Source organism: Seriola lalandi, unplaced genomic scaffold (assembly GCF_002814215.2).
Source record: "Seriola lalandi dorsalis isolate HSWRI2012SDOR001 ecotype SW California unplaced genomic scaffold, Sedor1 jcf7180002054945, whole genome shotgun sequence".
In the NCBI taxonomy this organism is placed as follows: Eukaryota; Metazoa; Chordata; class Actinopteri; order Carangiformes; family Carangidae; genus Seriola; species Seriola lalandi.
The window spans coordinates 4,071,431-4,096,743 of NW_019525496.1; the positions used below are offsets into that span (position 1 = coordinate 4,071,431).

At 40.5% G+C, this 25,313-nt stretch overlaps 1 protein-coding gene across 1 annotated transcript in view; it reads right to left on the reverse strand.

The window, feature by feature from the left end:
• Nucleotides 1-25,313, reverse strand: part of galnt9 (polypeptide N-acetylgalactosaminyltransferase 9) — an 84,426-nt gene that overhangs the window by 10,808 nt on the left and 48,305 nt on the right. The window contains exons 6-8 of the mRNA XM_023393857.2: nt 22,888-23,005; nt 1,953-2,138; nt 156-293 (exon numbers count right to left, since the gene is read on the reverse strand). Of these exons, the coding sequence (XP_023249625.1) occupies nt 156-293; nt 1,953-2,138; nt 22,888-23,005 (442 nt within the window). The remainder of the gene's footprint in view (nt 1-155; nt 294-1,952; nt 2,139-22,887; nt 23,006-25,313) is intronic.

Genomic DNA, 25,313 nt, shown 5'->3' on the forward strand with positions numbered 1-25,313 from the left:
TCATTTTCTGCATTTATCATCTATGGAATCAAATTAGCTTTCTCTCTATGCATCCTATTCAAACCACAGCTCTGTAATAGAATTACAGATGATGATATAGCAAAATTAGCATGCAGAGTATTTCTAGTAATCCTGTTAGCAAGTATCTTTCTCACCTCGCCATATGTGATGGTGTTGTTGTAGATCCGCATCTCTGGGTAGACGTGCTCAAGGTACCAGCGGAAACTCCGACACTGCAGCCTCTTCCTTAAGGCCAAGCGCTCTGAGACATCCCCGAAATCAACCCCCGGGTTCTGTTAGCAAGTGGTACAAAACAAAGACGAAAAAAACTTCTTATCCAGCGGGCAATTTACTTAAGAACGTTAAGAGAGTGCGAGCTTCTGCAGAAACGGAAGACGCAAGAGTGTTGAGGACACAACAAGCATTTAGTTAAGAGATGGATAGATGTGCCTGTCATGTGGGACCATCATTGTTCTTTCATTAGACATGATCTGTGCTGAGCAAACTCTAATCAGCTGCTTAATTATGAGCCCTCACGGCCCTGCCTGCATTATGGAGGTGGCTTCCCAAATTGATTGGGGGAATGCCTAATAGCTGCACTGCCTGGCACAGAAGCCTGATCCTGACACACACACACAGTTTGTGCATGGATATGCAAATATACAATATGTGCCTTCATATAGACAATGATGTAAAAGCGCGCACACACACATGCACAGACACACACACACAGACACAGACGCACACAGACACGCGCGCACACACACACACACACACACACACACACACACACACACACACACACACACACACACAGTGTTCCCAGGCCAAGCTTTCTCATCAGTTCCCCCTCTCTGCTGGAACCTGCAGCCAGCTGCTAAACTTGCTCTCAACATCTGTTCATAATGAATTCTAGTTGGAAATACACTCTTTATTTTTTGGTTAGGAGAAAGTGCCACTAATAAATGAAGTCAATTTCAGTGAGATGTTTGGTATTTGGACTTGAGGCCAGGCCACTGTGGTGCATCATATAGCCATCCCCCACCAAAGTAATTGTGCCCTCAGCGGGGACCTTAGACAATAACAAGAATCTGTGATCGTGTGTATGGGCGGGCTGGGAGGCGAGGGAGGGGGGTAGATGGAATAATCGTAGCGTTAGGTCTTTGTACTGTACACAAAATAACTCTGCACCACAGGACAGCTGGGGTAATAACGTGCCATGCCACTGTGTTTGTAATTACACTGGAGAAGGGATGTGGCCCGATTGGCTAGTTTGTCAAAGTTGCACCCCCCTCACCACTCCCCAACAAGTCCTCTATACTGCACACACACACACACACACCCACACACAATGGCTACAACCTTTCCCCAGTCGGCACTTCCTACCTGCACTTAGTGCGTTTTCATATAATGATGTTTGTGCCAAACTTCTAGACATGCAGGCGTCAGCAGCATCAGACCTGTGTGTGACTGCTACACAGCCACTTATTGTTTTGTTCTGAACAGCAGTGTGTTGTTTTGGACAGTGTTCTGAGGTTTCCACTGATGTCCTTCACTGACAATCATCTCAGTCTGCATGGCTGAGGAGGCAATTAGGATTCAACATTAAACCCTTTATTAATGGGAGTAGCTGTTTATTATTTTGAAGCCCAACTCAAAAGACCCTTGAAAGCAATTAAGCTGGACTGATGTGTATGAAAATAGACTGATTAGATATGAGGCTCCTCTCGTTCACTTGGTGCACCTCTCTCATCTGTTTGGAGTCAGACTCCACCGCTTCCTCACATTGCCTTTGCTCTGCTGCCATTGTGAAGGTCAGGTGGGATGAAATCTGAATTTTGAATTTCTATTGACTAGAGTCTCCAGAGACCCGGCTGCATGTCTGAATGAGAAAGTGAGAAGGGAAGAGAGGGGGGCAAGAGGAGCGTGATCTAAGATGGAGGAAAACTTACATTCATGGGAATATTCCATGCCATGTAGACGTGGGATTTGTATTCATCCATCCAGACCTCAGCGGCCCGCAGGGCATTGCGCTTGGCGTAGTAATCTATGTCATTGTTGTAGGGCTTCTTGGTGCGCTCGATGTGGGCCACTCTGGCACATGGCAGGACTTCCATACTCCCTCCACACTGCCACACCTAGACAGCAGCAAGACAGAGAAATACTGAGTCAGTCAATCAATTGCGGTATCCACAAGAATTCCTTTACCGAGCTCTTTTTAAATACAAACAAATATAAAGGAAATGCTGGAAGTTGCTTCATTTCCACTTCATGGGTGCAGTGGAAATGAAAGTCTTCCACAGCCATCGTTTACTAGATTCTGATAAGTCAGATTGTGATCACTTTAAACTCAGCATCACAAAACAAACATGTTTTTTTGACTGAAAATCATCCCTCCCCAGGTCCAAATATGATATCTTCAGGGGCAACGTCTTCACCATATTTTGGATATTTAGACATGTTCATATCTTGCCCCTATTGAGAGCACATTTAAAAACTGCCATAGATCAAGGTCAAACAAGCGTAAACATTAAATGTGATTAACAATAGCATCATGTTCATAACTGAACTTGCTGTAACAAGTCATAGCTTTATGATGCAGCATAGTGCTTAAAATTTATATGAAGATATTTGTATAAACACACACAAATCTGCTGCTACATTTTCCAGCTCAGAAAAGAGGCAAAATAAAAATGTACAAGAAACGCTCCTTCAGTACAGAAAGGGCAGCAGAGTGTAGCATGCCCAATGGCCATGAAAAAAAATGTATTTTTCATATTTTATTTTCTCATCAACTTTTCCTTTTAGCTACATATTCATGGCTTAACATGGCACATGTGTTTGATGCTGCAATTAAGTGTCAATGTCTATTGTTTTCCGCTGAAGCAAGTGAAAGAGTGTGTGATAAATTGCTCTGTGTGCCTATGAACCATAGATACACAAGACCTCAGAGAGTTGCCTATGACAACCAGAAACCCCTGATACTATGCTGTACGGCATAAGGGATGATATAAAGCCAGGCAGTAAATATGTGTCATTTTGAAAAGCATCCATCACAGCAGAAAGTATTGATTGACTGTTGGCTGAGAGATGCTGTCACAGTCAACCGACATACCCAAGGTAAGAAAAACAGTGGCAGGCAGTCACATGGTAGTAAAACAGTCATTTCTCATAGTGCAGCAAAAGATTTGAATTTTAAAACTCTCTACAAAATACTGTGAAACATCCTCCATTGATATACAGTCTGCACTTCTATGTCGTGCTGTGAGAAAATGGTCCAGCAGTTAGACACTAGTGCAACGCCATCAGAACGCCACAGCATATGGTAACGTCCTTCCAGACGTACAAACTGCAGAGGCTCCACCACCCACAGTCTCTTAATGATGATGGCCACAATGCGTAACAGATGTTCTGAACCATTAACTTCTCTCTGAACCCAAAACGGTACCCCCTGCATGGTGTTAAAGGAGAAGGCTGCTGCAGGACTATTTTCTCAATTAAGTCCTGAGTAAGGGTGAAGCCTGTTTCAAGCTGACCGTGCTGCCATGGAAGTAAACACAGCTTCTAGAAGCATGTACGGAGTAGTTTATTCAAACTCCCGAGTTAACAGCAGTGTCACTGAATGTTATAGCAACAAACACTGACGTCAGGTATGGGCCTTCTCTTTCTCCTCTTCTGTGCAGTTGTGTGACGAGTATGTTAAACCAACATAGAACATGACGCCGTCATGTAAATGCTCTGAAGATGATTAAAAAATGTATTTTGAGAATGTGGTTTAGGTATTAAGAAATGAATATGAATTCCCAGTTAAGACTCAGCTTTTCAGTTTCGTGGGATGAGAGATTGTAAATCTTAAGTAATAGGAAGGTGTGCATGAAAATAGCAAACAATATTTAAGTCTTTAGAAATTAAGGAGTACTTCAGCTTCATCAGGTTAATTGGGATCTACTAATGAAAGCATAAGACTGGCCATATTCTATATTTTGTCAATGCTGTCTGACTTCCTAACTCTGTCAGTGGCTTGCAGTCCCAAAATTTATTGAGGACGTGAATCTTTAAAAACAGTTCAGGAATATATTCAAAAAGTAAAAAAATTATTACAGCTAAAAAAGTTCCTAACAGAGCAGGACGGTGTAGTTTTTAGCAAAGGTTACTCAGACAGGAGTAAACAGTGTGTCTGTCGGGGACTGTTATAGCCGTGGATTAATAGGCATTTGGTGCTCTAGTGAGTATTTCCAGCAGCAGAACGGTGTATGTGGGATTGCCTAAAAATAAACTGCAGCGCCCACGCTGATCGTAACGAAAGGAACGTGTCACCCAGGGAAACCAGTGTTACTCACTGATGTGGTTTTAATTGTTTTAACGGCCCTCTATAGCACAGAGGATTAAGATACATTAGGTTTCACGTGCACAGACAACACTTCTCAGAAGAATCAATGGTGGTTTTGAGATTTGTTGACAGTAGGAATAAAATTGACTATCATTCATCTTTTAAGTCTGTTTTTAAGCAACTTTTCATTATTTACTATACAGAATCACTTATCTGGTAATTAATAGTTTGTTCCTTACGTGTTCCTTGGTAACTACCCAGTATTTTCTGTATCTTATTATAATGTGTTATCTAATAACTAGGACACAATTGTTACACAATAACATTAGAAACATCATTTGGCTTTAATTCAGTTTTGTAACCGACAGTGTTCAGGCAAGCAGAGCCTTTGTTAAGATAGCAGAAAGCCAAATGAAATCACCAGAGTAAGCTGTATCAACTTGTGCTCCTGTGGGCTGGCACGACGTTTGAACCAGTAAGCCTTGAGCCATATGGCCAAGTGTACAGTGTTCATGGAAATGAGACGCTATCAAACATTTACACAAGTCCCATTTATCATCATTTACATGTTCCTGTAATGCTCAGGGGTGTATGAAAGCTTGCGTTTAATTGGACATTAATAAAGGCATTTAAGGCATCTGTCCTCTGTTTTTCTCTTTTACCCTGAAACCCTTTAATGTCTCAGTTGTGTCAGTGGTGGAGTAGTTTGCCAAGGTCTGACCTGAACTGAAACACCTCCATTGAATGCCTGACCCCTCATCTTCACTGCTGATGACCCGCAGTGACCCTGGCCTAAAAAATCCATTAGTACTTTAGAGTAGGCTTTACCTGCTTTGCTGCTGCCCATGTCAAGTACTGCTTTTTCACAATAGCCTTCCTGGTTGCTGCATTTGTGTGGGTGTAAGTGCAATACCAATTTAAGGGTAAGTCTCTAGTTCTTGCAGATTCCACCCATCACCTTTTGTAACATAGTAAGCTCCTTGTAATGCCGTCTTTCTTTGGTTTCTTTATCCAGGTTTCCGGTTTAAAATCAATAGTGTGTGTGTGTGTGTGTGTGTGTGTGTGTGTGTGTGTGTGTGTGTGTGTGTGTGTGTGTGTGTAAATATCTATGTGTGTTAAGTGCTTGTGGATGTGTGCACTGAGTAGCCTACTCATGGATAATTGAAAATGTGTATATGTGTAATTGCAGTTAGCAGTTTGCCCGGCACTAAAAGCAAATTGAAGATCAATATTTCTCAACCACCATTTCCAGAAGGTCAGAAACCTAATAGCTAACTAAGCTTGTGAAACAGGCTGTAGTTTCTGTGCATTAACTTAGGCTTCTTGTGGTGCGGCTAACAGAAGCAACACAAGTTTTTGTGTCTGTAATAAGGAAAATAAATTATTTCTCATGTGTATTGTTAAAAACACAAAATGAGGCTGAAGTTTGATCAAGTGTTGATTTCTTTTTTTCTCCATATGGTAGCAGCAATGTTCAGACTCCGCTGCACATTGTTTTCACTGTACCAGTTAGACAGCTGACAATAGTAATGGGTGATGTGGCTGTAATCATCTCAATAAGCATAATTTGTTTTCATTATATATCACAACATGGTGTGCTATAAATTGCAAGCTAAGTAAACTGCAGGAAACTATTAATCAAAGTTCCATTGCTATATTATCTATCAGTTTTGGTTGCTGCTCTGAGATCCAAATACTTTAGGGCAGAAAAAGACTATTCCAACAGTGTTACAGCACTGAACAAAGATAAAATGGCTGATTTAATTGAGCTCCTGTAGCTCCTACATTCTACGCTCTGTTTACCTCTGGGTAAGACTGTAAAGCAGTGTACTTTGTTAGTCAATATCCCTCAGTATAATTAGTGTGACGGATTTTGTGTGTTTCGAATGTGCACGAATGCCCGACGGTCACAATAACATGGGAAACACTACAATAACGTCACATCAGAAGAAGTGGAAGCCATATCGCTGCTACAGCTCAGAGGACCTCTCATGTATAGACAGCTTGAACCTCAGATGTCACATCTAAAATGACAAGTACAGAGTCAAGAGTGGTGGTGCCTCTCTGTGTTGCCAGTGTTTTATATTCTGTCTAGATTGTGAAATACACAAAGAATAACATCTGTACAATGCATTGTTTGCCTTTGTTGAAATGTGAATGTGGAGATAAGCATGGTGACGGGATAATCACCCCGTAAAAAGTCATTTCCATCTTCCTTCAACAACAGGTTCCTTCAACAAACAGTGACACTCTTTCATATTTGGAGGTTAAAACATTTACATAGCTTCTTGATCCAGGGATTTTATCTATAAGGAAAGAAAAACCAACTTCCTTGCAGACGATGATGCATTTCTTCCCTTGTTAGAGCCTCTGTGTCAGGACCCCTGCTCAGCCAAGAAATGATGCATGAATGTACAGCAGACCGAATGTATTTTAGCCCTTTCCTCAACTGTTCCTACACATACGCACACTTACGCACTGCACTACACCACAGATCAGCTGTTTGAGTCATAAAGAGCTGTTTGACACCTAAAATTAATTTTATCCGCTGTCCTCATCCATAGCAGTACATTGCTCAGCTTCTGTGCCAGTACACCTGCGTGCCTCTCCAAACTGGGAGCTCGCTGACCCAGACCTACTGCAGGTAATACACTGACTGTGGATAAGTACCTCATACAACCCCACATCAAATAACCCAGACTATTACTTTAGGATTCAGCTTCATTTCAACAGGGATCATCTGATCATCTTATGATCTTAAAGTCTGATTTTCAGCTGCCTTTCAGCTCTGGGTGCAGGCCTCAGGACCTTGCATGCCTTGGAGTGGCTTTCTATGCAAATAGCGTATATTTGTATGTAGTTTGTTGTTTTGGGGTTGCTGCTCATTCCGTACACACTTCAATGGACTGCGCCATCCATCCACAATGTGTTTTATAGTTTCCCTGCACGTGCAGAATGTGTAACGAAGCAGAGAGACTGTTTCAATGCAACAGAGAACATGTGGTTACATTGTCACCTTTATTCTCTGAGTTAAGAGACTGATCTGCTGATGTGAAAAGCTAATCACAAACCACTAACTATACAACAGGGAGGGAGACGGGGGAGGCTGGGGATAATTTCTTCCTTAATTTAACAGCAAACAACCTGTTACAAAAACATCTGCAGGGAGTCAGCTCTGTCTTTGAGGATCATCGATGCTGATGTGACTTTTTTCTACATGTGAGAGAATCACTGATCTGATGATTTGGAGGAGAAACAGGTGTTGCTCAGCAGACTGCCAGCTCAAGCGGTGATTGTGTTACATACAAGGACAGCTCAAGACTCTGTCCTGCAGCCTGCATCTTCATAACCGGGGCTTCAGCCAAAGCATTAGCAAAACAAACCAAACCAAATGTCACTTTTTGTTTTCCATTGAGACGAACATGATAACACTGCTTGTGCTCACACTGGAAAATGTATTGTCAAGCTGAATGCGCCTCTGCTAATGACAAGGTCTCACTTTATGCTGTCTTATTGCAAATCACTGAGGTATAAGTGAAAACATTTACACTAATTAAACTAATCGGTTCCATATCATGCCAAATGATTACTACTACTGAAAAAATTACTTCATTATTTTGACAAATTAGCCTTCAATAAAAGCCTCCACAGACACAGAAAATAAATGTTTGGCTCCATGTATGAAGTGTAAATTCATCTTTAAAAATGTTTAAGTAAATAAAAAAATTAAAAATCTGTGAAATCCACCTGTAAACAAACCAAGCACAAAAGATACAGAGCTTCAAAAAGGGGTGACATGCTGAAGTTACAGGTTACTGGCCCTTTAAATATCAGAGTATTATGGAAATATAATAAAATTGAAATACCAAATAAGATTTATCTTCTGCCTCAAATGACATCCCACACACAGGTATTCGGGACTGCATTTTTGGAAAGTCCATTTGGCACTGACCCTTCATAAAATTGCAGCCTGCGTCATTAAGAGGAAGCACTTAACACAGAGCACTTTGATGTAGTGGTAATGTAATTGCTAATTTAATTTAATTGTCTCTGTACATGCAGTTAGTTAATTGCAGCTGGACCATTTGCGTGATAAGCTCCACGGGGCTACAGAAAACATCAGCCATAAAAAGCATAAAAGCTATTAACAGCAGTAAACAGATTTCCATCAACGGCATTACACAATACAATCAATAAATGGGAAAATGCAGCACGTGGAGGCTTAAAACTGCCATTTAGATGGGCTTAAGATATGAGATCTTCACGAGTGTCATGGCAAAAATATATTCACAGGTTGGTGAACTCAAAACACTCAAATACTTTTACTCCATCATTGGCCATGAAAACACACTACAGAAAACCCTGCATAATATTTAAAAAACGAAAAATCAGGCAACGTGTCAAGATTAGCATTACTTACTCAAATTCAAAGTTGAATCCAGTGTTCCTTGTTACTGACAACATGTAAACCACTCCCTGTTGCTCACTGACTTCAGCCTTAACTAATTCTCAGCAGTTTTTCAGACTAACATATCATGGGTTGGCAAAACTTGGGTTGGCTTCTGCATGGCTGGACACCCAGAGAAGGACATGGAAGAGTGATTGGACATGTGCAAAATGATCATGGTCAACTTCTCTAAATGAAACTACTTTTACCTTTTGAAAATACTGATGCTGTGAGGAATTCTGAGCCTTTGACCAGACACATCAATTGGTCCCTCGTGCATCAGTGCGCACACACAAAGTGACAGAAATATGTTGCCGTGTAAAGAATGAAAACAAAGAATTTGAGAGACCTTGGATACTCTCTCACCTCCAGAGACAGCTGGCCAATCACCACATGAAGTGAATGTCAGATTGTTGGTTTCAGAAAGTAATTGAAATTGTTGGACGCTGTCACTTCTCCAATTCTGACATCAGAAAGTTGTGGAGGAAGAGGAGGAGGAGGACGAGGATTCAGACGCTGTTTGAACTTCCAAAAAGCACTTCTGTTGAAGTATACTGGCATCTTTAGGCCTCTTGTAAGTAGCAACTCATTTTCAATCCCATCAGTGCAACCTTTACTGAAACTGGGTGATTACTACCAATTAGGCTTTTTCTCCATCAGTGGTCAAAATGGAAAATAGAGCAGAGGAGAAGGAGCCAGTGAGCCACTAAAAACCCAGATGAAATGATGAAAGGGTGTGCTGAGGTCATGCAGACTTCACATTATGCCTCATCCTGCCACAACAGCTGACGAATCTGTTTGGAAAATTATCCTGGAGCAACAAACAGAAGCCCCAGGTTTGCATATAGGAATAGCCTGAGGTCAACCAGAGCCCATCTAGAGTTGTGTAAACTATTCTGTGTGAATGACTGAAACAGCTTGGCCACAAACAGATAGATGTGGGTATCTTATTTTGAACATAACTGAAAGAAAGATTGCCTGGTGGACTGACTGACTCAAGGGGGGGTGTATCGATCACAGCATTCAGCTACACAAACATACAAAACTGTGTTCTGATGTTTCTGTTTCTTCTTCTGCCATGATATTTTTCACCTTGATAGAAACAAACAAGTCTCTATGTTGCTTTTAGTGTTCTACATTTGCATATATTTTTGTTTAGAGACTAAAAGCAAGTTCAAAACTGTCATATTTTGTTGTGCTCTTGTTATTATGAGTCTTTTTACAATTATATCACTTTTTATCAGGATACCATTATGTCTTGTTCATGTGCACGAAGCCATATACAGTACGTGACATCTGCCACCCTGCTCTAAAAATCAATGCTTTAGCTAATGGCTTCTTCGTATGGACAATCACACACATCAGATTATTGACATTTTGGAGTCATGGTGCTGGAGACATACGAGGCACAAATGCTAGTATCTTTGATTTATCTATAGAAGTACAGTTTTGCATGATTTCATTTATTTTTAGATCTGGCACCATTGATAGGTCAGCTCTCCTACTCTCATTACTGTCCTTATTACTATCCTTATTCCTTACAGAGGCCAATGCCTCTTGCTATTCAAAAAAAAGCTAAAAAAAATATATATCAAATTGAACTGAACTTTAATTCTGGTCAAAACTTTGAGAACTATTAACAATGTAACAAAAGAACAAGGGCATTATTTTAGGTGTTGGAAAATGACATGTTGTAGCCTCTCTGGTTCACTGGTTGGCATTAATTGACTGCCAATCAACCTGCTTGCCTGAAATTTCTTCACAGAACATCATAAAAATGCATTACACTTCTCCCATCATTTGTTCATATGGAGCATAATGTAATTACTGCTGTGTGATTACCACACCGTTGGTGGAACATTGGGAATTAACTTCATATAACTCATCTCTTTACTTTCAAACAGCTACTTTTATTTAGTATTCTTCCAGCTTGTGTGGTGACTTGTGATTAGGGAAGCTTGAGGTAGCTCATCAGTCTGTTTCTGGCTATTGAAAAAAACATTATAAATTATTTAACTATAAGGGTATAAACCAGTATAGTATCTATTCGTTTTTATTTTGTAAATATTCAAAAAACAAGCTGAGTTTACAGACAAGTGACATTTCAAAACCAAAACAGATCATCATCCTGCATGTGTGACAGCTGCATTCAGAACTGACTGTGAACATGTTTTAAATCCAGCAGTTATCAGTCCTGGTGCTTGAGCACCAGAGCCAAGCTACTAAACAGCATCCAGGTGTTGATCAGACCCTGATAGACTGACTGAGCTGTGAGAACCACTGCATTATGAATACCAACAAATAACGCCTTGGAATTAAACATGTATATATGCTCTCATTTCATATGACTGAAATATTTCATTTTTGGTAAGCTCATAAAAAGATTAGGCATCAGAATTATAACTACACGTCCATACGCTGAACGTGCCGTGGAACTGAAAGGAAACAGATATTGCTAGCTGGCCAGTGTCCCTTCATTACATTCTCTTACATTACGTGCCGTCTCCACCAATGACAGATGATAAAACATTAAAACTCTAAACAACAACACTATGTGTACTCTGAAGCAGCATAACATGAACGAAAATACAGGACAAATTGCGTCCCATCTTCATTCAATACAGGACGCAGCATTTTATTTTCAATATAGGAGGATCCCTTATTATACGTGACAGCTGGCAACCCTAGTGACTCCGGTTGTTGTGGTCCTTTATTTTTTGAAGTCCTGTTTCAGTTTTTTCTTTTACCTACTCCCGGGCCTGTTTCACAATGTGGGGAATGTGTTTGCCTGCTAGCTCGCTCCCTGCGGCCTTTTAAACATCACGGGTGAAATAAAATGCAGCGAGGACTTGACCAGTCAGAAATGTTCAGCACAGCTGACCACACCCCCTAAAGTTCCTGAACCCTTGAAAAGTATTATCCCCCAACAAGGTACCCTTTTTGGGGGTCGATCAATTACCCCAGAACTAAATTTAGACCCTGGTTCCTGTGGTGGAAACGCATAATTCCTCAAAAGGTTCCTGGGGAAAGTTCCTGTGGTGGAAACGCGGCTTGAGTGAAGTAAAGTTGGTTCACATGCACACCTGTGTCACAGGACTTCACGCTGAAATGTTCACAGTTATCTTAGAAGACAGCCATGCACAAACTCGCTGTATCCACTTGAGATAATGAGTTGTGTGAGCTCGGTTGTGTCTGGGGAATTGTCACGTCCCTGTTTTTAATTGAAATGCTCTTCACTCTGCAATCTCTATACCCATGGGATGCCTTTTTGCAGTATAATATCCAAAAGTCTCACCCGTTTCAAAGAAATGCCAGGAAATGCTGATTAAGGGGCGCAGGCTAACCAGACTACATGTTTATGTCTCATCCTTTTTTTAAGGTTATAGAGAGAGAAACATTAAAACATCACAACGAATATCAAATGGTCTGAGTTCCCTGTGATGTGCTGAACCATCTTGTGCTGACAAAACTGTTATGAGAAACAAAGAAGGCAGCATATATTAAAACAAGCAGGGAGCTTCCCTTTTTCCTTATTTAGAGTCAACTCTGGTGTCACTATCTATGCAATGTTTATTCACACCAACATTAATTTCCAGATCTGAAAGCTGTGAATATCACATGGTAGCAAGTCATTTTTCAAAGCTCCTGGGTGAGTGAGAAGAATATCAACAGAGAAATACAGAGCCAACGTTATAATGTGAAGGACGAAAACTCTCACACTACACACTTTTACTCTTGTGACATCAATCCATTTCTAACAGTAATTTAGGTGCCATTTGTTTTTATCTAATGAATTACAACTTGTCATGTGATGTAGCAAAATGCTTCCGTTGGTATTTGAAGGGTTATATGTGCAGTAAATAATTTATGACTTATCAACCCAGCATCAGCAAAGGAGGAAATGCAACACTGACAGGCTTCTGGCACAGCTTACAGTGTCCTGTAAGTCAAGCAAAAACAAGCCGGTTAATTGGAAGAGACAAACAAAATAAGATCTAGAGTTTTTAACTAGTATTCCAGATCATAATGTGCATAATTTTTTCTTTGAGCAATGTGTGTTGGAGGAGTGGTCACTGAGTCATTATGTGTTTGGTGACACAGAGCCCGATCCCGAACTCTTATTTAACGCACATTTGACTGATGTGCTGCAGCTTGAATGAGCTTGTAATAGCCTTCACCTGCATTTTTAACAGGGGAAACAGCAAATCCCACTCTATCCAAAGGTGAAATATCCACCTTCCAACACCTCTAGATTCAACCTATTTACATAAAACCCCATTTTTTAAACTGGAAAAAAACAATAAGTTAAGTGAATTAATAAGCTGTAGAGAAGGTTTTTTTGGCTGTCTCCCAAACATCTGCTGGCAATAGCTTCATATTTACAGCACAGACATGACAGTGGTGTCACTCTTCTCATCCAACTTCATAAGCAAGAAAGTGAATAAGGATATTTCCGAAGATGTCAAACTATCTCTTTAAGATCTGTCTTTTTCCATGGTTTCTTGGTGTAAACATTTCCCTGTTGATGACTTTCTGTGGACATCTTCATTTGAAAACATGTTCCCCGGTTGGTTGATATCTCACACTGAACAGAAACATTGCCATGCTTGCCTTCCCTCTCTCCCTCCTTCCCTCTCTCCCTCTCAAGTCTTGTGTGATGACGAGTGATTCAAAGCGCTGGACTGAAGGCCCCCTCCTCCATTGAGAGGCTGCATCTGAGCCACTCCCCATGGCCCATCACTTCATTTCATGCCTTCTTTTCCTGCGTCTCCTCCTCACACATCCATAAAATGGAGGATGTTGATGGAAAGACCAATAGATGGAGAGGCCCTTTAAAGTGTGCTTGTTAAAAGCTGATTCCATCCAGACGCTGCCCTTCGTCTTTGATATGCTTGCCGATTTGCTGGTGAGGCCAAATCAGCGCGTGCTAGCATTCTTCAAATACTTGGGCCTTGTCAGATCATTTCAAGTTTTCAGCAGGAGTCAGAGGCAATTACGTGCACAGATTAACTAATGCTCAGATAATGGATGGGATGAGCCAATCTGTGCTTGTTAAGCATCACTGTATCTCCTGGTGATGACATTGTCCACAGAGGGAGCTTTTGATACTTCTCCATAAAAGTCAATTGTCTTGAATAGCAAAAGGATGTGGAACGTACAATTCATCTGAAATGTTCTTAATTACCTTGTCAAAATGTGCTCAAATTAAGGTGGGAGTATCTGCAGTCACTCATGAAAGAGGTTTTTTAATGAAGTTTATGATTCACATGGATAATAGGCAAGCTGACAAGGTCTGTCTAATTACTTATCCCTCTGGCCCTGAACACCAAAGCAGCAAATCTCGGAGGTAAACCGATGCTCCGAAAGTCATGTCATCCTTCCAAAGCCATTTCAGGCAGAGAAGTGTGCCATGTGTCATTGTTAAACGGTATGTATAAAGTATGCTTCCCAAACACACAATCTCTTGAGGTGTAAATTACAGATATAGCCTGGATGAGCAGGGTCTGAAGTAACAACAAGGCAATATAAGTCTTATGCATAGAGCGCGCCGATGCATAAATGCAAACCATGAACATGTTTTATAATGTCAGCTGATTGAATGCAAACCCTACAGTAAATTCCACAACAACACAAAGAATATGCAGAGCTGCTCCTCTTCGCCATATGTCAGAAGTAAGTCCTTCAATAGCTGCAGTAATTCCTCCGAAACAATACCTGATCTGAGTCTTGCACACGGATCTTCTATAGCTGCAGCTATTCTCGCGCGTCTCTCCTCTCCGAGATGGATGCAGGCCGGAATATACAGTAATGAACCATGGAGTAAGTAAACCTGAGTCCATAAAAGCCCTAACGGATTGATTCAGCCGCTAAATAATGCAAGCATTGAAAAAGACAAATGCCCAATCAATATCCAATGCTATTGTTGCCTTTACACAGCCTCTATTGATGGAGAGCAGATGGTTCCTCCCATGTTTTAGTTTGACATGTTGTGAGAGGATCAATCAGTCATTTATCAGGGATGGGTTGAGCAAACAGAGAAGCCTCTTACCTAAGGAGAGGCTAACAACAAGCACAGTTTAGGCAAAAGTAACTAAGACTGAAACCAAACAAGCTCCGGACCAGGTCAGGACCAAGACTACCAAGACTTGCCTCTCCCAAGACCAAGTGACAAGTATTTACCCAGCAGCCTTTAAATTGCATTTCCTTCTGTTGCTGTCCTTATTATGGCATTTATCCAATAACTCTCCACATTAATCTGTTTCCATTTGTTATAGTGTAATACCAGAGTTCCTCAGAGGCCTAAGATTTGTCCTCATCTTCGGAATTACTCTTTTTGTTGGAAAGGACTCACATATGGGAAGCAGCCACTGTCATTTGCTGCTTGATGGACATGGGCACGCTGGTGATTTTAAAGCTGCCAAAATGGCTGGTGTCCACAGATGGCTGGGGCTTGATGCTGCTTCATAACAACATTCCTGCCCTTTTCAAGGTGACTGCTTTTACTGTGGAGGGCTGCAGGCAGGAAGAGGTGTCCAAGGCGAGCACTACAGAGGTCCAGCCTTGTGATGTGATTGGTTGTATGTCTGAAATACTTAAGATATAATCTGAGGTATGTTCTGAATGTCCCTGTACGTTGAATACATTAGACCATCCCTCGGCCCCAAAAACACACAAACCCACATCCATTACCCAGGAGATAATTCTTGGTGTGATATGTTATGAATGGACAGAGAGGGCTGCTGTTCCCAAAGGAACTGAGCTTATCGGTAACTAACCCGCTCTGGGCTTATCGAAGCGGGACATGATAACTCATTGTAGCCTGCAGATGACATTAACATACTGTATACTCTGTTCACAAAGTTCACAAAGTTGCCAGCAACCTGATGAATCTAACAACGTTGTGTTCACCATTTGTGAATAAACAGACGGTATGAAGATTATTTTAGAGGTGCTGAAGGCACCAAAGTGTAGCAAGATGAACCTTATATAATCTCTTTTTTTCTAGGTTTAAAAACAATGTTTATTCAGGATGAGTGTGGCTTTGCGTACCCCTGCTGTTTAATATGAGTCTATCAAAGTCACTGTCATAACCCACGGATCAGCCCAAACAAACAAAACACCACCTTGAATGAAAGTTAATGTTTCCCAAAATTACACACTGTGTTTTAGAGAGTGCACTTGTTTTCAGCTTTCTTTCAACATGTTATGTTCAGCTCTATTGCAATAGCATTCCCGTATCAGTATCAGAAATATTCAAAAAAGATATTCAGGCTACAGAACCGTCTCCTCTCTCGTCAGTGAAATACACTGTATAGAGTGGATACGATGATGATGATAAAATGTATTGTAATCGTATATTTAACAAGGCGACACATCTGGAGTGTGGCAGATCCCTTTCAATCCATTTGTATCTACAAATCCAGATGGCTTGTGGGGTTAATCAACTGTGCTGTGTCCAGGTTTCATATTTGTATCAGTGGGGCAGATGTTCCCAAAAATAAACTAAAAGCAACATCTGACTTTCTCTACCAACTGCTTTGAAGCAGCACCTGTTATTTTGCCGCCTGAAATAATGCTTACCGACTCATCTTCACTTCATTTTGTTGTTTTTTTTCTTTTTCATGAAGCAAAGTTACCATCTGGAAAAAATGGAAGCACTGTGATATGAGAGTAGTGGGTGGCACTAGATTCAGCATACTGTAAGGCTCCTGGTAATTGATGCATCCTAGTCAACAGATAATTCATCTTCAGCTATCACTGGATTACTTTGATACTGAAGAAAGGTTCTGGAGTTACAAGAAGCATCTTCTTTTCTCTGCGATTGATTTATTTCCAATAGACATCTGAAATAATGACATCCTCGGAAAGTGTAAGTCAAACTGAATCTAAAAACGTGTACCATGTCTGAGTGTTCAGATTGGACACAAATTGTGGCTCTAAGGACATTTACAGTACCTTAACTGACTCTGAAGAGTTATGTGTCACAGCCACTGCAGCTCCAGTCTTTGACTGTGTTGGTCAATAACTACAACATCTACGATAACTAACTGCCCGTTGTTTTCAGAACACCTGTATGCACCTGTCCCTTTTACCTCGCACAGTCTTTACCTCACGTCACAACCTATGCCCCTTCTGCCACCCTCCCCTAGGAAGGGACCTTTGACAGTTTGAAAACCTAATCAGGGTTCCCATTTCCCGGACTTTTCCAGGACAATTTCAGATCATCATCATATGACAGACAGGAATCACACCATACACCAATATGTTATCTGTTATCCTATCTGTGGAAGTCTGATTTAAAATAATGTTTATGTTTGGCTATACTTATCTTCTCTTAATTAATTATGAAATTATGACAAATTGATCGGACTTTATTATCATCTTTATCTATCATTATCATCATCATCATTGTTAACTTATAACCTGACTCACTTTTTTATGAATCATATTTTTTACTTTACTTTACAGCTAAATGTATGTCATTTTATGACATGAAATATCTGTTTTACCTGAGCACACGCAGCATTGGGTTTGAAGTGACGCTAACAAAGATGCAAGCAAAGTCAAAAGTGCAGTATTTAGCCGGTGTCTGATTAACATGTAGTTGGGCTCCCATTCACTGTATTGTCCCCAGCTTCTCATTTATTATTCCAACTCTCAGTAATGGCCTAAACACATTTGAAACCTTTGCGCCTAGCCAGTTGAATCACAATCCTTAAACCTTTAGCTACAGGCAAAACAAGCTAAAAAGCAACTGAACCAAACATTCTAACCCATTATTCAACAGTTTTAACCTAGTTGGGAAGAACACGTTAATCTCTAAAAATAATCAAAACCACCACAATTAGCAGTCAATCGCGACTTGCGTACATTTAAAGGATAATGTAACTTACATTTTTCAGAGTTTCGGCCACTGAAGTTGTAAATCATCCAATCTGCAGCATGTGATGGGATATCAGGGTGCGTTCACAGCATTGCCAAACAAAACCGATAGCAGCCTATTCAAAATACTGGCCTACCATTAGAATGTCAACATGATCCTGAACATAACTTTGCCTGAAAACAGGAGAACGTTGATATAATCTTCCAGGACATTTTACTTTTTCTCTCATTTTCTATGTGTTTTCCATGACTGGAATACTGGTAAACTGTTTTCCAGGTTTCCAGGTTTTCCAGGATACGTGGGAACCCTGCTAATGGCCACTGTACTCTTACAATTAATTTGTGAATTATATACAGTGGTACATTTTCGGTTATTTAATCAAAAAAGTGGATGAAAATTAAAATCGAAACCCAAAGTAATAGTGAACTGTTGTACTGTAAGCTGTCATCACACTGTATTAACTCCACTTGGGATGCAAAGGGGACCCAGGGAAGTGTAATTATGTCCCACTCCTGTCTAGCTGCTGGTACTGCTAGAGTTTAATTAGCTCCATTCTCCTCACTACAGAGAGATTATGACCAGATGCCTCGAGGCCCAGCCCAGGTGGTTATTGAGACTTCAAAGAAAAAAAACATAGAATAATTTTTTGGTTCATTACTTTTGAAAGGAGTTCCTGGTGAGTTTAATAAATGTCACTGAGACAAGCCGGCCACCACGTGAGTGCACTCTTGAGTTTCTTGGACTGATGGATTGGACTGTTATGACAATGAGACGGATTTCATAAAGCAGCTTCATTTTCTGATGGCAAAGTGAGCACATGGGCATATTGTGTGGGTAAACCCATGTAGACTCAGATTAGCCTTTTTCTGGCAGAACAGAGGTTCCCATCATGTTTTGGCGGACAGAAAAGTGTATTAATCGAATCAGTGCACGTCACAGAGCGTTGTGCCAAACTGAAGTATGTTAAATTAGGATTAAAGGGAAAAGGCAGGAATGAATACTGTGATTATCAACTGGAGGTTATAAGGGTTTCTTTGGCTGCATTTGGTTAGACAAACATGCTGAGGACTTTATTAAAAATCAGTTGCTGCAGTGTGGCAAAAATATATATATATTTTTTTTTTCTTTTCGAGTACTGTATGTACCAGGTCTGCAATGATACTCAGAGTGCTCTCAGGAAATAGCCACAGCCTCCCACTCTGAGCCTCACACTAACAAAAGCTCTCAAAGCCACCTCCCACCTCAGAATGGAAACATTACAACCGTAAACAGTGTCACAAACTCACCAGAGTGCTGTGTGACACAGTTCAGCTTGCTCTAAGCAGTGCGGGTGGTGACTGACTGATACACGTTTTCCCCCCGGGGCCTCACCACAGCTGAGACCACTCAGTGCTGCAAACCTGCCTGCAGATTTTGGCAAGACTCCCTGCTGCAATTTGGTTGATAGTCAGACTACATATAGAGCGTGTCAGAATTAATAATTGTTTTGCATACTGATCTGAACATTTTAATCTTGTCCAAATAATTTCTTACTCCTGCTACTGTCATGATGCAACATACAAATGAATTGGTAGAGTTTTGTTCACTTACTGGAAAAGTAATCCACATGCAGAATCAACACAATTATCATATTGAGTGAAGTAAAACATTATTTAATATCTATGTTTTACCGGTGTTTTACCGTCATATTTTAAACTTTTCCAGTGCTTTACTTGAAGTGGTGATCCATAAGAATATAAATTTGTGGTTGTAAGCACCAAAAATCATCTCATTGTAGTTTCAATCTCCTCTCTCAGGCTTCTCTCAAGAGCTCTCGTAACAACAGGTCGGTGAACCAATCAGAGGAGAGCCTCTGAGCCCCTCTTGTGTTTTCTGAGTGATCTAATAAAAATATAGAAAATTTCAGGTAAACACTCAGAGAAAACCAAATCCTGGAAGGCTGGAGGTGGTCGTGGGTGGGCTGGGCTTTGGACATGGCTGAGCGCAGTGACTGTTTCGTTGTGACATCACAAAGTTACAGCGGTCCTGACTGTTTGTTTTAAGGCAGTTTCTGAATGTGATCTGTGTGCATTTCTCTGTGGACTGAGCGCTTTCATACTTCATAAAATATTGGACCTTTAATATTTTGAAAGAATAATTTTTGAATGTATTAGTCTTTTGCACATTCTGTCAATTTAAATTTGGAATAATATTTTGGAGTATTTACAGTTCTTATGAACATGGGATAACCTTTTTCAGAGAGAGAGTTTTATAATGGTCTAAATGTTGTATCAGAGGTTTGGGAAATTGATTACTTATTTAGAGGTCTAGAAATTTAGAGGATATTAAATATAATAATAGTATAAACAATAGCCACTGGCAACTTCTGCATGAATATAATTGTATCATTGTGTCCATTTAAAAATGCAGTCAGTCAAACCCCAGCAGATAATGTTTACTCACCAATGCACATTGTGAAACTCAGCTGATTGTCATTCCACCGATTTAGAATAATTAAAATATGTTCTGTATATACAGAAAGGCCTCACTCCACATCAAGCTTCAGTGGATCCAGCAAGAGCAACAGCTGACCCCTGATAGATTCGACGTAGTGTTATATTTGCGGACAGAGACATCACAGCATAATACTGGTGCCCGCAGGAACTTTGAAATGAAAGCCAGTGTCCTGGTCTCCTGAGATGCTGTATCAGCAAGGACTCAGAAGAGCAGGAGGGGTGGGAGACACATTACAAGATAAACTTATATTGACACTTCTGGCAGAATTCATCATTTCTCTCCCGAACCACTTTTTCTCCGTTTGCAAACGGAGAAAAAGTGGTGAGCAGGATTTTCTTGTTCAGATATTTAGAATCATTTACAAACGTGAAGATGTCAATGTACTATGTTACTAGCAGATGTTGCAAAATAACTGTAAGAATACATCCAGGTTGCACTCTATTCAGATGTCAAAGGAAGAATCCATGTGCCATGCTTTTTTTCCCTTCTCTCTCTCTTCTAATACAGTATGTTGTTTTCTATTGTTATTCTCCTTTTTCTTTGGGTGTATTGGTATGAATCCCTTCGACCTTATATAATAAAGAAATGGATTCAGTCTTTAAAAAAAATAAAAATAAAAAAATAAAAACTATCTAAAAAAATCCATGTGTCATAATACGCCTGTAGGTGATGTATTTACCCTTCAGTACATCTTGCTGGGAGTCTCTTTTACATATTCATCGTCTTCGTGTCTGCAGTTGTTTCCCCTCTCTGTTCATTTCTTTTCATTTAAAAGGTCCGACCCTGTAAATTATTTCACACCTGAACAAACAGAAAACTGCAGTGAGATCTATGATTTATTTTCCCTTGCCTTGGTTTTATTCTGTGCTCTTCCTCTTGGAAACAACACCACACGCAGTGCTGTGTACCGTATAATCAGCCCCGCACATCCTAGCCTCCTTTCTGCTTATAAAAGAGGCCAGCTCTTTGAGTCCTGGCAGCCTTTTTACCCAGAGAACGCTATAGAAGCCACAACTCTCAGTAAATTATAAATACACCATAACCTTTCTGTCTGAGCCCTGCCTTTCATCAGCCCCCTGTAGTCAGATGGTACAGGGCAGGCTCAGCTATTGTGAGCTGCCCTGGCTAATTGTTAAACATGTTCTTGTCAATCAAGCCTATCCCAAATGGCAACTCCTCAGCCAGCACTACAATGAGCTGCCTGAGCCGCCAGCCTTAGAGGAGTAATTGCCGTCCATTCGCCAGAAGCCATCTCCATTCCATTAGCGGCTGTGCAATATGAATGGTTGAAGCTGGTTGTTGACTGCAGACCTATTCAAGCTTGTACATGTGCTGAATGGCCTTGTTTTCTGTGGCATGTGTTTCATTTCCACATAGACAGGCCAAACAGGGGGAGAGGTAATTGCATTTGTGACAGCATTGTGTTCCCAGACAGAGAGGCAGATTCTCTTCACCTCATGAGTCAGAAAGATACAGTAAATATTCACAAGAGACAGAGTCAATGAGGAGCATGTATGAGTGAGAACCAAAAGAAGTTCACTGTTACGCTATATCACACAGTTCAATAGAGTTGTTCTAACTTTATTTAGCTGCTGTAGCTGAATTGATCTCCCCCCACGAAGCTTGTCTAACTTAGTTGCATGGTTTGTTAGGTGCATATAAGCAGCTGTACTGAATAAGAAAACACTGTATAACCTTTGGGGGGGGGGGGTTGGCACATTATATATAATGCTGAGTTATCACTCTATGATAATGGCAAAGCAACCATCAGATAAAGACACAAGAGACTAGATGATTGTGTCATTATTTAAAAAAAAAAACATGCTATTGATGTAGGAGAAAAGCCACTCTGTGTGGAATAATAAGAGGCTCTGAAACGGTCATCAACAACTATAAACGTCTCGAGCTTCAATAAAGCATCGCAGCAATCTGTAAACCAAGATCCATTCTCCGGCCCCGGTTCAAGTGCTTTTTCAAAGGCGGCCGACACTTCAGAGGTGTCGTTGAAGCCATCTCGAGATTTTGAAATGGATGTGGGGACGACATTAAATGAAGGAGTGGGATCTTTCAAGCATTTCTCCTTCCAATAAGCCCAAGGAGTGCGTTTAGATTCAGAACGGTTCCACTCGGCTGGAGAGAAACATTTTCTGAATTTAAACGCTAACCAATTCTTCAGCAAGCCCTTCGCTCACATGAAGCGTTAAATTCAACTCAAAGCAGCAGCAAAAGAGATTTACATTTTCCGTATACAGGATTTAGAGCCTTTGGGTTGGCTGAAGATTTTGCATTAAGGGGATTTTTTCTTCCCCACTCCCATCTAAGAAAATTTTGCAAAGTTTAATCATGGCTTCTGTTGACGCCCCTGGGTTTTGTATCTTAAGCTGTATCCCTCCAGCTGGGAAACATAAGAAAATTTCATCATAAGCTGTTCCAATGTCTGACTATAGATTTCACAAATCATTCCTACGAGGACTCTAAATATTACCACTTCATATATGGGATTTGTAATTATGGCTTTTTGTGTGGTGTACAACTGCACACACAACCCTCCAGCTTTGAGGGAATGCCTCATTGAAAACAAGCAATTCTCTGAGCAATTTCATATTCTGCTTAATTTTAGTTCAGTTTAAAAAAAGGAAAAAAAAAATCTACTTTCAAGTTGACTACCAAAACCCCCTTCTATTTTGAAATCATTTTACCAGCAGCATTGGTAATAATCGTGGGCCTTACCCGCATGCCCAGCTCGATGTTCTCGCCTCCGTAGACCTCCATGCCAGGATCCAGCAGACCAATCTCGCCAAAGTATTCCCGATCTACCACAAACGAGCAGCCAATCATAGCTGGAGTTCTGGATGAGCAGAGAAAGACAGCATCTTCTATTCATTGCAATCAAGGTGAGGATTTCTGAATCAGCTTGGAAAAATATCATCAAGCATTAGTTGCAGCGTGTTTTCATAGTAACGTGTTATAAGACAGTTTTACCATTCAATCAACTTAATGATAATGTTCAGATATGATACAACTGCTTTGCTTTTTGCTTTAAAAACTTGCAACTTGTATATTTATGCACTGAGAAGCTGGATTTTAATATGGTAAAACCACTTATCAAGACTGAAAAACTGGAAATAAAATGGGATTTTTAAGTTTGCTGAAACTGTGGTTAATGCATATGTGCAACATACAGAGACTCTTGTCTGGTTCAGTTGCTTTAGAACAGACTCCACAGTCTTATACAAGGTTAAGATATAACCCGTATGGTGAACAGATTGTGCTGGAGTTATCAACCTCTCAGTATTCTTTGTGCTTCCCACTTAGACCTTAGTGGCTCTACACTTTGACAGAGTGACAATGTTGAAATGTAATAAGCATGAATGAATGAAAACAACATAAATTTATCATCAGCTCAGTGTAATTTAAAATGCAGCCACTGTAATTGAGACAGAACTGTCTTTTATCCCATCACAATGAACTGGATGGGGGTGGGTGGGGGTACTGGCTTTCTATGTATCAAGCCTGCCAATCTCCTGTTGCCACTTGAGGATGCCAAGTTGTATTACAGCTTTAAAGCAGCATATTACCACCATATACACCATTCAGTTCGACACACTCACATTGGGGTCTATCTGTATGCGCCAACCCGATTCAACTGACCCTCCTTCATGAGCCTTTACTGGACACAGACAGGATGCTGCCCGGCTTTAGTGAACTGAGGTTGTCAGGAGGAATGGAAATTAATTAAAAGACACCAACATTTTATGGTCATTTGACCATACCACGTGAAAGAGAGAGAGAAGGAGAGAGAGAGAAATAGCCCACGAGGGTGATCAAGGGAGAGCGAGCAGACAAACAGAGTTGTGAAAATGACACTTAACTCTCATCTGGTAAATTATTCAATATAAATTGGTTTAATTCTGAAGTTTATTAGTGAAGTGTTTGTAACTACACTGCAGACTGGAGTCGACTATTTACACATCCAGCTGATATGGAGCAACATTAGCATTAATTTGGAGTCAATATGCTGTAAGTCACTATCGTCATGTTCAGCTCTGGTTTGGTTTCCACGAAGTCCTGAGAGAAACATGTCTCTTTAGCTGCTAAATGCTGTACTATTTCTATTAGCTAATGGCTGACTTTGTGTGTCTGTTGTAAGATGCTGGGCAGGTAGTGTCCAGAGGATTATGAGAGCTTTTTTTTTTTTTTACTGAAAACAGCTGCTGCCGGAGACAGTGAATGGAAGTGGTGAGAATAAAAGAAATCTTAAAGTTTTAATGATCATTTTTAGATGTTTTAGATATTAAAACGCTCTGTATCACTGAGGGGAACTGCAGAGGTGGAGGATACAGTAATACTCAGCGGGTTAATCACCATGAGCTACAGCTTTTGTATTAGTGCAGCTTTAATATTTAGATGACATAAAACTACTATAGAGTATAAAACAGCCATATTCCCCACCCAGCCCTGTACAACAATCCAGAATGGTATGTTAACTGTAAATGTCAGATTTAGCAGAATCACCTAAAAATACTTTTAAAACTTACAACTTAAAACCTGCCCAAGCCCAGCTGACATAGCAAGAGAGTGTTTTTCACAAAAGCCAGTGGTTACTTTCCACCTTTACTAAAAGAAATGGTTCCACTTTAGCTGCTGTCCCCTCAGGGCTGCTTTTCAGTACTATTATCTGTCACGTCCTAAGTGCTCTGGGACAAAGCCCCACAAAAAGCATTACATTCATATAGAGTACTAAGATGCGTTATTTTTTTCTCTCAAGTGACCAATGAGTGGCTTTATCCTTCTTTCTGGAATGACAACCAAGGTAACTTCACTGTATACAGTACTATCTCACACGCACACAGAGAGAGAGAGAGAGTGAGAGACAAAGAGAAAGAGAGAGAGAGAGAGAGAGAGAGAGAGAGAGACGCAAGAGGGAAATGTGTCTGCCACTTCAGTTTGAGAGACATGTCAGTAGGAAGTACTATTAAGTGGGAGCTGCATTATGATTCACTGACTCTGTATTAAGAGAGTGCACTGAGCCGTACAGGGTGTGAGCCAACAAGAAAGGTGCTTTTAGGTTCAGAACCCATATAAAACACCGTCTCATCACCATGGAGTGTTATTTTGAAAATCCTGGATCAGTAGTAAAATAAAACTGATGCAGA